The sequence below is a fragment of the Hemicordylus capensis genome, chromosome 17 (genome assembly GCF_027244095.1).
Source record: "Hemicordylus capensis ecotype Gifberg chromosome 17, rHemCap1.1.pri, whole genome shotgun sequence".
In the NCBI taxonomy this organism is placed as follows: domain Eukaryota; kingdom Metazoa; phylum Chordata; class Lepidosauria; order Squamata; family Cordylidae; genus Hemicordylus; species Hemicordylus capensis.
In genome coordinates this window covers 14,933,449-14,945,465 of record NC_069673.1, presented here as the reverse complement: position 1 = coordinate 14,945,465, position 12,017 = coordinate 14,933,449, and the positions used below count along the sequence as shown (strand labels likewise).

Here is a 12,017-nt window from a genome sequence, read left to right as displayed (position 1 = left end):
CACCTGTGTCTCTGGGACACCACAGGCTGCAGCAGTCACAAGCAGTTTCAGACGCCTTCAGACAACAGGGTGGAAGGACGTAAGATGGAGAGCATGGCCAAAACTCAGCGATAAGAAAAGAAACAACAGAGCAAGGAAAAGCAGAGAGCATAGCAACACAAATAGGTAGCTCAAGAAAGTAAGCCAAGCTATATCAATACATGCCCACTGGCAATGCTGTACCTGTGGCTATATTTCTGTCATTACTTGGCAGGATCAGAATAGTTAGACATGAATAAGTACCAATTAAATCAATGAGACAAATTAAACATGAATAACTTAAGTCTCACTCGTTTCAAAGGGAGCATAGAAGTATTGTCTACCCAGGCTGGCAGCGGCTTCTCCAAGGTTGCAGGCAGGAGTCTCTCTCAGCTCTATCTTGGAGATGCTGCCAGGGAGGGAACTGGGAACCTTCTGCATGCAAGCAGACAGGTGCTCTTCCACTGAGGAGAGGAGATCTGGTCTTGGGGTAGCAAGCAAGACTTGTCCCCTTAGCTAAGCAGGGTCAGCCCTGGTTGCATATGAATGGGAGACTTGATGTGTGAGCACTGCAAGATATTCCCCTCAGGGGATAATGGGGCCACTCTGGGAAGAGCATCGAGGCTCCAAGTTCCCTCCCTGGCAGCATCTCTAAGATAGGGCTGAGAGAGATTCCTGCCTGCAACCTTGGAGAAGCTGCTGCCAGTCTGTGAAGACAATACTGAGCTAGATGGGTCTGACTCAGTATATGGCAGCTTCCTACGTTCCTATGAGCTACGGCCCCATCCCTTAAGGGGAATATCTTACAGTGCTCACATTTAGTCTCCCATTCAAATGCAAACCAGGACAGACTCTGCTTAGCAAAGGGGACCATTCTTGATCACATAGTCTGGACATCCCCCCTGATTTTTCCTGGACCATGTGCAGGAATATTTAACTGACGACATCTGCACATTCTTTTGGCTGGAGACAGTTGTATTTGCATGTGCTTCTGACTCACCAGGGAATGATTTCTGAATTGGCTTCCGAGTGGTTGCTCCTCATATTTTCAGCTGTCTTCTGCTGTTGAGTGGGTGAAGCCCCGCTGAGCAGAGAGAGAAGGGAACATCCCAATGCAGAAAGGTCAGCACACCCAGGGTCCTGGGGTCAGCCCTGGCGTTGCTTGTTATAGTCGGCATTGCCAAATAAATAAAATAAAATAAACATGGCTTGTTTATGGCTGTTTAGGGCTTTATAGGTAATAAACAGCACCTTCTGTTTTGCCCAGAAACTTACCAGCAGCCAGTATAGTTCTTTCAGCACAGGAGTAATGTGGTCTCTTCGAGATGACCCAGAGACCAACCTGGCCACCGCATTCTGTAAAGGTGAAGTGTGCCGTCGAATCGATGTCGACTCCTGGCGCCCACAGAGCCCTGTGATTGTCTTCAGTAGAATACAGGAGGGGTTTCCCAGTGCCTCCTCCCACACAATATGAGATGATGCCTTTCAGCACCTTCCTATATCGCTGCTGCCCAATATAGGTGTTTCCTGATATAGTATGGGAAACATGCCAGTGGGGATTCAAACCAGCAACCTCTGGCTCGCTAGTCCAGTCATTTCCCTGCTGTGTCATTTCTGGACTATGTACAAAGGCAGCCCCACATAGAGCACATTGCAGTAGTCCAGTCTGGAAGTTACCAGCAGATGTGCCACCGTTCTGAGGTCGTTTCCTTCCCTACTTTAGTCATTTGAAAAAGAGAGCCCGTGTTTATGAAATTTCCTAGCCTGGTTGCGTTGCCAGGGTTCAACTTGCTGCAGGCAAACAGCTGCTTAGAAGCACGCGTCAAACCAACTCTCCTTCGGCCTGGTTTGTCAACAGGGGGTGCTGCTCAATCCATTTTGGCCCTAGAGAGCTATAACAATAAAGGATCGTATCTCACTCAGTGGCAGAGCGTCTACTCTGCCGTGAGAAGGTCCCAGGTTCAATCCCTGGCAGCATCTCCAGGAAAGGCTGAGAAAGACCCAGATCTCTGAAATGCTGCTGCCAGTCAGTGCAGACAGGCCTGAGCGAGACAGACCAAGGGTCTGACTCCGGCCAAAGCTGCTTCATCTTTCCCCAACTCCAGCACTCTCTCCTTTTCTCCACATTTTAAAGGCACCTCCGTACAGGATTTCAGAAGCAATTAAGCCATTCCACAGTGGGGCGTTCACAGATCATGGTCCCTTTTCTTCTGAGCCAGCAGGGCTCCACTTTGGTCTGTTGCTCAAGTCCAGGAAATCCAGCCTCTCGCTTCCCAGTGGGTGGCCTTGGACCTTTGACTTGGTGCAATCAAGCTATAAAGCTTGGGGCTAGATCCTGCTGTGTCTGCATCCCAGAAAGAGCATTGCCGAAATCTAGTGGGGGACACACCCGGGTCATCCTCTTGCTGGCTGTCCAAAGCTTGAAATGAGCAACACACACACACCAAAGAAGAGGGCGGTTGGCTGCAGATTTCCAGTCGCTGCTCTTCAATATACAGCCTATCCCAGGCCCAGTAAATTCCATCACGTCCCCCTCCCTTTGCCTCCACAGCCTTCTCTGTGGCTTGTAGAGGGCACCCTCCACCTGATACTTAAAAGGGGGGCAGGGAACTAGAGGTCTGCCAAGTGTGAATGTGATCCACTAGGCCATGCAAAGTTCCATGGAGGTTGGAGAGCAGACTGAGTGGGCAATTTCGCCCTTCCCAAGCCTAGGGTGGGATGCTGAGGCAGCGTCCCGTCAGGTCTCCTTCCTCCGTTATTGTGCAAAACACTCACCTGTCGTGGAAACACTTCAATGCTCCATATCTCCATAATCTGGGATAGACGCGGGATCAGGCCTGGGCAACGGAATCAGGCATGTTACTACCACTTTGTCAATGACTGCAGCCATAAGCAAATTTTCAAGTTGATATTATATGGACTCGCTGGCAAGAGAACATCTCCTACTGTAAGGCTGAATTTTTGCAAAACCCTTAGATATTCTAGTGTCTGAAATGTGCAAAATAGGTCAGTAACGGAATCAGAAATTATTTCCTAAAGTACTGATTCCGTTACCAACTTGTTTTGTAGAGTGCAAGCTCTTTCCTGCCTCTCCTCCCATCAAAGAGACCTGTTCACCACATTTCACTCAGTCTCTGTCTCCTCTCTCAGATCAGAAGTGCCACCTGTTCCCCAGCTTCCTCCTTCCCCTCATGGGTCTGTCTCTTTAGGCTATAAACCTGCAGGCAGGGTCTTGTCATAAAGACCCTTTATCCTAAAGATCCAGCATGGTGTAGAAAGCCAGCATGGTATAGTGGTTAAGAGTGTCAGACCAGAACTGCAGAGACCCGAGTTCACGTCTCTGTTCAGTTGTGAAGCTCACTGGGTGACTCTGGGCCAGTCAGTTCTCTCTCGGCCTAACCTACCTCACAGGGGTGTTGTGGGGATAAACATAACCATGTCCACTGTTGGGGTTCCTTGGAGGAACAGCAGGATATAAATCTAAATGTGAATAAATAAAAAAGTTATGTTTGCAGAGCCTAGGAAATAATAAATATGACCAAAAGCGCTTTGGAAAGGGGAAAAAAATCACAGGTGTGTTGTGTTCAGGGACCAGGAAATGGCAGAGACTAAATGCTAAGTACCAAAGCTGTGCCTGTAATCTTTTATTTCTTTCCATTCACACACAGGCTTGGCACAGTCTACAATAGGCCAATGCAGTCCATTGATCCAGAGTCTGACGCATCCTCTTGCAAATCGACACATCTCACTCGGCAGCCTCGCATCACCCAGCGCTGCACAGCACCAGTTAGGATGGGACCAAGCAAGCAAGCTCCTCACTGCCTCTCCAGGGCAGAATCCACCGTGGTCAGTATCCGTCGTCTGCCCAGGTGACCTCGTAGTCGGGGTATTTGGCTTTCAACTTCTCTGTGGACACGGAGTGTTTCGCTCGGCCAAAACCCTGAAAGAGTTTAGGGCTTCTGTTACCCACAATGCTTTGCAATACATCAAGTCACTTCTGAAATTCTCACTCTTGCCGGCATAAGACCTTTGCAGTGCTTATTCATGGTGGATCAATGGGAGAAAAAAACATTATTTCAGAATGAAGTCCCAGCTGTGCTCTTTGCATTAATGGCATGACAATCTGAACAATAATTTTGATTGTGAGCCCTTTGGGGACAGGAAGCCATTTTATTTATGTAAACCACTTTGAGAACTTTTGTTGAAAAGCGGTATATAAATATTTGTCGTATTGTTGTATTCATATATAAGTTCTGTATAACACACATAAGCTCTTCATAAGTTTCTATGACGAAATGCTTCTATGCAGCAGAAGATTTTGACGTACCCGTATTTTACCGAATTGAAGATGACTGAATTTAAGACGACCCCCTTTAAAAGAAGAGGCTGAATACAGGTTATACCTGCATTTACTTGAAGGAAACAGGACTCTAAATTTAAGACGACCTCCTGATTTCTAATATCAAAAAACCTGGCAGGTGTGTGTGTGGGGGGGGGGGGAAGTAGGCTTGTATTCAAGTAAATACAGTAGAAAATTACTTACTAGAAGCAAATTATGGGAGGGATCTAACTAGAGAAAAAATACTTTTTGAAGCTCTGGTCTTTTTTCTAAAGCATTAGAAAAGGCATTATAAATATGAAAATATCAGGCATCAGCGACTGAACAGGAGCTTAGACTAACGGTGAACAGATGCACTTTTCTTTGTTGTGTTTGTTAAGTCTGCATTTCCCTCTCCAATGGACTCACAACCACAGTCCAGCCCTTATTTCTGTGCTGTGAATTCTTTTATACAAAGTTTACAATTTAAGAGATGAGGCAAAATGCTTGAATGCCAGCTGGCTTTTCAAGCAGATCATGATGATCAAGCCACCCACCGCCTTTAAAGGGCCTCCTTCCTTACCACGGAGTAGCCATAAACGTGGATCTTCTTTGCTCTGCTTTGGTGGGAGATCCTGCCTCCACCCAGGCACTCACAGTGGAAGCCCTGCTTCTCCAGCTCCTCTGCTGTCTTGTCATAAATATCAGCTGGAGGGAAAAGGGAGGCACATCAAAGCTGCTCAGTGCTGTCAAAGAAAGTAGCCGTATTTTGCACTAGCTCAAATTCAGCCTCCGCCCCGTTATCACAGCTCTGTCTCAAGCACAGTGAGATGTAAACAGCAAAAAACGATCTCACAGAGAGAGACTCTCAACAGTCAGCTAAAGATAGAGGGAGTTCCCTTCTATTTGTCAGGAACAAAGCAGTTATCCCTCTTCAACCCAGCATAATCACTTTATTTATGGGCGTTTCTGGGATTTCCCTTTTTAAAAAGAAGCACAAAGGAAACACCAGCAACATCCACTGGAAGAGACGCCATGCTGCCCCTTTGGGACAGGAAACCATTATTTCATTTGTGTTGTTGCATAAACTCTTTTGAGAAATTTTTTGTGGAAGGCCAGTATGTAAAACTCTGGCAGTTTTTAAAGGACACCTGAAAACCCATCTGTTCGCCCAAGCTTTCTCAGCTTTTAAAAACTCGTTTAAAAAATTGTTCTGAGTATTTAATTGCTGTTTTATGATGTTTTTCATTGTTAATCATTGTTTTATGTTTTTATAATGTTTGTTTTGATTATTAACTGATTTTAATGGTGTTTTAAGGTAAACCGCCCTGAACCTTTTGGAAGGGCTGTATAAAAGTTTTAATAACAAATAAATAAGTAAATAAATGTCCATAATTAATTAATGCCTCCTTGGTATGTTCCTACTGGCTGAAGCTGTACGGGCGGAAGTCCCTTGCTGGCGCTGGAAAAAATGCAATTAATCCAGACATGCTTAGAAAAGGGGACAAGTTATGCTGGCTACCAACCATTCCTTCCGTCTCGCTGTGTGTGCGCGCGACTCACTGTGCGTGTACGAGAGAGTGTGAGACACACACAAGGAGAAAGCCCCACCCACCCCCAGGCTCGCCACGCCCCCTCCATATCCCTGAATGGAGCCATGGCCCCGCCCCTCCCGCAGCCAGGACCCGCCCCGGCCAATCAAAGGGCGGGGGCCCCCTGGCCCCGCCCCGCCCCTCCAGCTCACCGTGGTACTCGGCCCAGGCGTATCCACGCACGACGTCCTTGCCCTTCCCCGAGCCCTGGGGCGTGACGTGGATCAACACGTATTTGAAGACGCCGTCGGGATCGATGTCCACGTCCGGGACTCGGCCCAGGCCGCCCGCCGCTGCCGCCATCGCAACCGCCACCTGCAGCAGGAGATGGAAGAGAAAAGGAGGCCGCCGCCGAAAAGAGCTGCGCGCGCCCGGGGCAAGCCCCGCCCCGCTCGGCCTAGCGGGCCAATCAGCACCGGCGAGAGAGGCCCGCCCACGCATTCTAGCCAATAGGAGCCTGCCAAGGAGGCCGAGCCCTTGCCGAACCCTCCCTCAGCCCAATGGCGACCCAGGCGGAGGCGCGGCCTGGGATAACCGGCCAATCGGGGCACCCCAAAGGGTGGGCTGGAAGGCTTCCGCCAGTCAAGGTTCGCCTCGCGGAGAGGCCGCCCAATCGCCGTGAATGGGGCAGGACCTCAGGAAGAGGTCAAAACACCCAACCTCCGGACAGCTGTAGCCAATCGTGGGCGGGACGATGGGCGTTCTTAAAGGAGAGGGGCTCTTAAAGGGGAGAGACAATCAGCCGACAAAAAATAGTTGGTAGATAGAGGGAATATTCGTGTTAGTTTATAGGATGCAGCGAGGAATGCAGGCAGAGTGCCCCTCTCTGCCTGGATGCACCTGCCGAATTCCTTCCCTACAGGACTGGAATCGGAGTGACTCTAAGCAGATGCAACTTTCTGGCCTACAGGACTGAGACCGGAGTGCCTCTGGGCAGGTGCTGAATACTTCTGCCGCGACCTGAAACAAATTAGCGTGTCTCTGAGCATGTGCAAATTTTCTTTCCTCGACGACTGCCTGGAAGCCGGGACTGCTGTCCTTCCCTGCCTCTGCAGCAGCAGCAGCACCCTGGCAAGGGGAAGACAGACCCCCTCCTCCTCCTCCCGCAGCTTCGCAGGAGTGATGCTCCCTCCGCAGGACAGTCCTGCATCCTCGGTCGCCATCCTCACGTTCTCCCTGGTCAGAGTGCTGCTGCTTCTGCTGCCCGCCCCCCAGAACAGCGACCGCAGAAGATGGATGCATCTCCAGGAAAGATGCATCGCGTCACAGTCCCTGGACAATATGACCCCGCCCTTGCAGCAGGTGGGAGGGGGAAGGAATGCCTTTCTGGCCGGCAAACAGAGCTGTCACTCCCACCCAGCCACCCTTTTACCCCAAACCAATCACCCCCACCCACCAGGCTGAAACCAAAGTGCCTCCCAAGTGGGTGCAGAGCACCCTAGAGTTTAGGCAGCCTCTTCCTGCATCCAGAAACAATCCGATTTGGCATGGGAGCATAGGAGCAGCCAGAGCCGGACCCCTGGCCCATCTAGCTTTTCCCAGAGCAGCCCCATCTGCTCAGGGGGATCTCTTACAGTGCTCACACTAGTCTCCCCTTCAAATGCAAACCTGGGCAGACCCTGCTTAGCTAAGGGGGCAATTCATGCTTGCTGCCCCAAGACCAGCTCTTCTCCCCTCCTGGAGACCTGTCCATTTGCAGGGGCCTGCATATTCTCCAGCAAAATGTAAGTGGTGGATGGTGGGCAGTCAGGTGAAATGGGTTGTGTGTGTGTCTGGGCGTGATAGGGGAGTTTCACTTTCTTTCCCTCCATCCTTCCCTTTCTTACATCCAGCAGCTGGAGGAAAACGTCTGGAAAACTCAAAATGTTACTTTACCCTGCTCCTAATACATTCTCCTCCTCAGGATTTCTTGCTAATGGACAAGCGTGACTACTTGTGACTTCTGTGTATTTTAAAACACCAGCTATACTATTCCAGTATAGTGGTAGTTATTCCAGAATAACCACCACCACCACCCCTCAAATACCTCAGATTCCCTCACCTCCAAATAAGGAAACACACACAAAAGAAACTGTACATTCAAGTTATATTTTATATTTATTCAAAGGAAATATTTATCATTTATATATCTATATATATAGATTTATGTATATTTCTGTGTGGGGGGATATATATATATATATATATATATATATATATATATATATATATATATATCTTAAGTATATATATCTTAAGTATATATCTTCAGAAACTGTGCCATGAGAAACCAGTAGGACTTCAACAATGCCAAGTGATAAAATACATACTTAGTTCTGCTCTGCATAAGAGGAGATGTGGAAACTCTTCAATATTATGCAGCTGTTGTTGTTTTCCTGGGGTTTTTCTCCTTTTTTTTTTTAAAAAGAAAACAATCAGAAATAAATAGAACATGCATTTATCAAAGAAACCATTCCTGGATCAGCAAAATTCTCCCAGGGAAAAGGGGCAGCAGGCAGCAGCTGGTCAGTCAGTTGGAAGAACGAAATGAAGAATGGTACAGCAGCCAAGAGAACTCATTCTCTCCAGATAAAAAATTACTCAGATCTTAGGTAAGATACATGGCCCCCCAACCCCCCCCCCCCCGGGAAAGTCCCCTTTAGGTGATGCAAAAAAACCCTCCTATTTTCCTTCTAGGTGGGGATAGGAAGGTCTCCTCACAATCCAGTAGGCCAGGGCTGTCCCCAGGTGTTGATGGACTACAACTCCCATCGTCCACTGTGAAGGCTACAGCTCCCAGCATCCACAGACACCCATGACTGGGGGTGACTGGGAGTTGCAGTCCATCATCATCTGGGAAGCCGCGGAGTAGGCAACAGATTGCAAGGCGCCGAGGAGGGCATAGTTGCCATGTACCTACAGAATTCAGACACCGGGGCTGGTGCCCTTCTGATAACACTGTGCACAAGGAGAGCCTCTGCCAAAACGGAGCCCAAGGAGACACGGCCAGGCACGCATTGATGGCACGGCCCTGGTATACTTTAGGGCAATGCCGAAGGACGTGAAAGCAACCCAGGCCCAGTGCCCTGAAATCTTCTCTAGGGGCTGGGGAGGGTGGGGGGAAGCCAAGACTTCAGGAGACGACGTGTTCCTTTGACACCCGGCCAGAGCTTGCTAGCTGCACCCCACCTTTGGGCAGATCCGCTCTTTGCTCTGTCCCTGGGTTGTAAAAATCGGCTGCAATCATTCCCCCCATCAGCAGGCCCTTCCTTGCTAAAGTGTGTTGGAAAGAAGGTCTCAGGCATTGGGAAGGCATCGACGCAAAGCCACTCCTTGGCCCAAGGAGGCAAAAAAAACCCTCTCTTTGGAAAATGCACCCAAATTCAAGGTGAGGCAACAGAGTCAGCCTTTGGGGGGTCCCCAGCTGCAGAGTGAACCCCGTCCTCCCCACAAGACTCGAAATGTCTTTGAAATGCCCTTGCAAGAGGGGAGAAATGGCAGCCTGCCAGCCAGCATTTGGCTTGATCCACAGGATAACTTGGCAGTGTTGGGAGCCAGGACTGGGGGGTGAGGGGTCTAGGCGGCCCCCAAAGCGGCACTGCTGGGAAAAGCACGGCCCAGAGGCCCAGAAAACCCCGGGACAGCCTTCCTAGCTGAACATCAACTGCTTCCAAGAGCCTGCTAGATGTCTGTCTCTTCCTCTGGTCAGTGTGATTGTCCCGACGCCAGAGGTTCTCAGCTTGGACCCCGAGATGTCATTGGACTACAACTCCCATCTTCCCCAGGCCATCTGGGAAGGCCGTTGTGGCTGGGGATAATGGGAGTTGTAGTCCAACATTGGTTTGATTAGTTTTTAATGTTGGGTTTAAAATGGTTTTTATCTTCTAATCATTTTTGGTTGTGTTTCGTTCATATTGTTTTTGTTGCCACCCCCCAGTATAAAAATAGGTTAGATGATAATAATAATAATAAAATAAGACTAATCACATCATCATCTGGGGGCCCAAGTTGTCCCCTAACCCTGCCCTATACCTTTTCCTTTTACTCACGGTGACGCTTGCAGAGTCTCCGTTTCCTGGGGGGGGGGTCTCATGCACACACACCCAAGATCTGTCCTTACGGAATCAGTTCCGGAGGCGTTGGCCATTTCTGTGTCTGGCTGGAGCCTGTCCCGTACAACCAGCGAACCCTGCAGTAAGGGAGCTGACGTGCCGTGTTTGTGACCTCGGAGCTGCCCAAGCACCCAGGGGATGAGCCAGATCCTGAACACACCAGCGGAACAGTTCCTTCTCTCACCTCCCTGAAAATGTACTGCCATCAAGCCTTTGTGCGTGGCCCCCTCCCAGGGCGATCTCGCTACAGTGAAACACAACTCCATCCATGCACACCCCTCATGCAGCCAGTACCCCGCCTTCCCCAAATCCCCAAGCTAATCAAGTCTCAAACACATACACATCCTTCCTGTCCCTGCTGCATCTGGCACGTAGTGACGAGACATTAAAGTTTCCCCAAAGGTCTGATATACCAGAAGCACTCTTTCAGTGAATTTCAACCGGGAAGCACCAGCTCACTTTTCCACTCCAAAACAATGCACTTTTAGAGCGACAGCAAGAATTACCTGTCCTCAGAGGAGTCCCACTCCCTTGTCTCTGCACGAGTCATGGTTTTAAGTATGCCTCCTTTGATCGTAAGAAACGGCCGCATATTTTGCATGCCTCTGATCAGAGGTGTAACAGGTTACTCTCTCCTGAAATAAATGATTTAGGAGAAGAGAGGGCTGGCCAGAGCAGGCACTCATACAGGGATGAAAGGCAGCCTCCTCATTGGGTGGGCATTGGTTTGGGCTTCCAGGAACTTTACATTTTAAAAAATCGCCATGCCTGGTAGGCACACAGGTTTGAGAGTGACCACGTACAGCTTCCAGAGGGAAGAAACCAGGGCAAACGGCTTCCTCCCTAGCAGAGATGCAGGGACCACATCAAATTAATCCATCTGCAGTCATAAACATGCCCTCCCCAGAAACAGACCCGCCCCCCCCCATTTCCCCCATGCACACATCACAAACTTGTGGGCAAAACCTTCACATGCACTCTTTCATTTGAGTCCAACACAGTACAATTTGGAAAAGGACATGACACCGGCACTCCTCACACGGTGCAGAATGCCCCATCCTAGGAGGAGAAGCCACCAAACCCTACAAGGAGCTCCCCTCCTCCCAACCTGAGGTCACGGCATATTTGGTAAAGAGGGCTCTCCACTGGAGAAAGCTGGGAGCCCCCACACGCCTTCCCTCTCCCCAAACGCTAGCAAAGGAATCGCATTTCCGGTGTCCCCTGGTGTCAAGAGGCATGTATGGCCCTGGAGGAGGCAGCGGCTTCCTAGAATCACGGAATGTTAAGAGCGGGGAGGAACCTCTGAGGTCATCTATTCCAGCCCACTACTCAGTGCAGGAAGCTACTCTAGGATCCTTGACAGAGGCCTCTCCAGGGATTCCTTGGGCCAATCGCTTAACACCACCAACGGCCAGCCCTGTTTTTCCAAAGTGCTTGTGCAGAGTTGCATCAAAGGAAGCCTTGCCACAACCACCCTGTAAGGCAGGCCAGCAGCAGCCTTTCCACCTGATAGATGGGAGTTGTGGCATTGAGACAGCCACTTGCCGAGGGCCACTGAGTGAGGAACTCAAAGCAGCGGCATGATTCGGAACCGAGTCAACACCTCCTCCTAACCAGCTCTCAAAGGACCCCTGACTTAGCTACCTCCAGCTATCTTTCCTCACTATGAGCCGATGGAGGATGTGCACGTCTCCATGGCAACCGCATCCCTCTTCCCTCAGCTCCTGACCTGGATTTCGCTGGGGGTATCAGCAAAGCATGCTCCCTCCCCGGGTCCAAAGGGCAGGCAGGACCGGGTTCCCAGCCCAGCTCAGAGCACAACAAGCAGAGAGGACTGGGGAGCAGATGCAAGGCCGAGGAGAGGAAAGAAAGTCCCGTCTGCCTGGTTGCCCAGACACCGCCAGGTTTGGTGCTGCTGTGCAAAGAATCTTTTCCCCCCTAGACCGGGAAACGGACACACGGGGTCGGGTGTGTTGCGCTTAACCGCAGGTAGGAATC

The 12,017-nt window shown here is 49.9% G+C and overlaps 1 protein-coding gene across 1 annotated transcript; it reads right to left on the bottom strand.

Annotated features, from left to right (window-relative positions):
• Positions 1-3,647: 3,647 nt before the first annotated feature.
• On the bottom strand, positions 3,648-6,312 carry PHPT1 (phosphohistidine phosphatase 1). Its single transcript, XM_053282325.1, has 3 exons — positions 6,081-6,312; positions 4,920-5,044; positions 3,648-3,958 (listed from the first exon to the last, which is right to left on the bottom strand). The coding sequence occupies exons 1-3, from the start codon at positions 6,229-6,231 to the stop codon at positions 3,866-3,868; spliced, it is 369 nt and encodes a 122-aa protein (XP_053138300.1). The 5' UTR covers positions 6,232-6,312; the 3' UTR covers positions 3,648-3,865.
• Between the last annotated feature and the right edge of the window lie 5,705 nt (positions 6,313-12,017).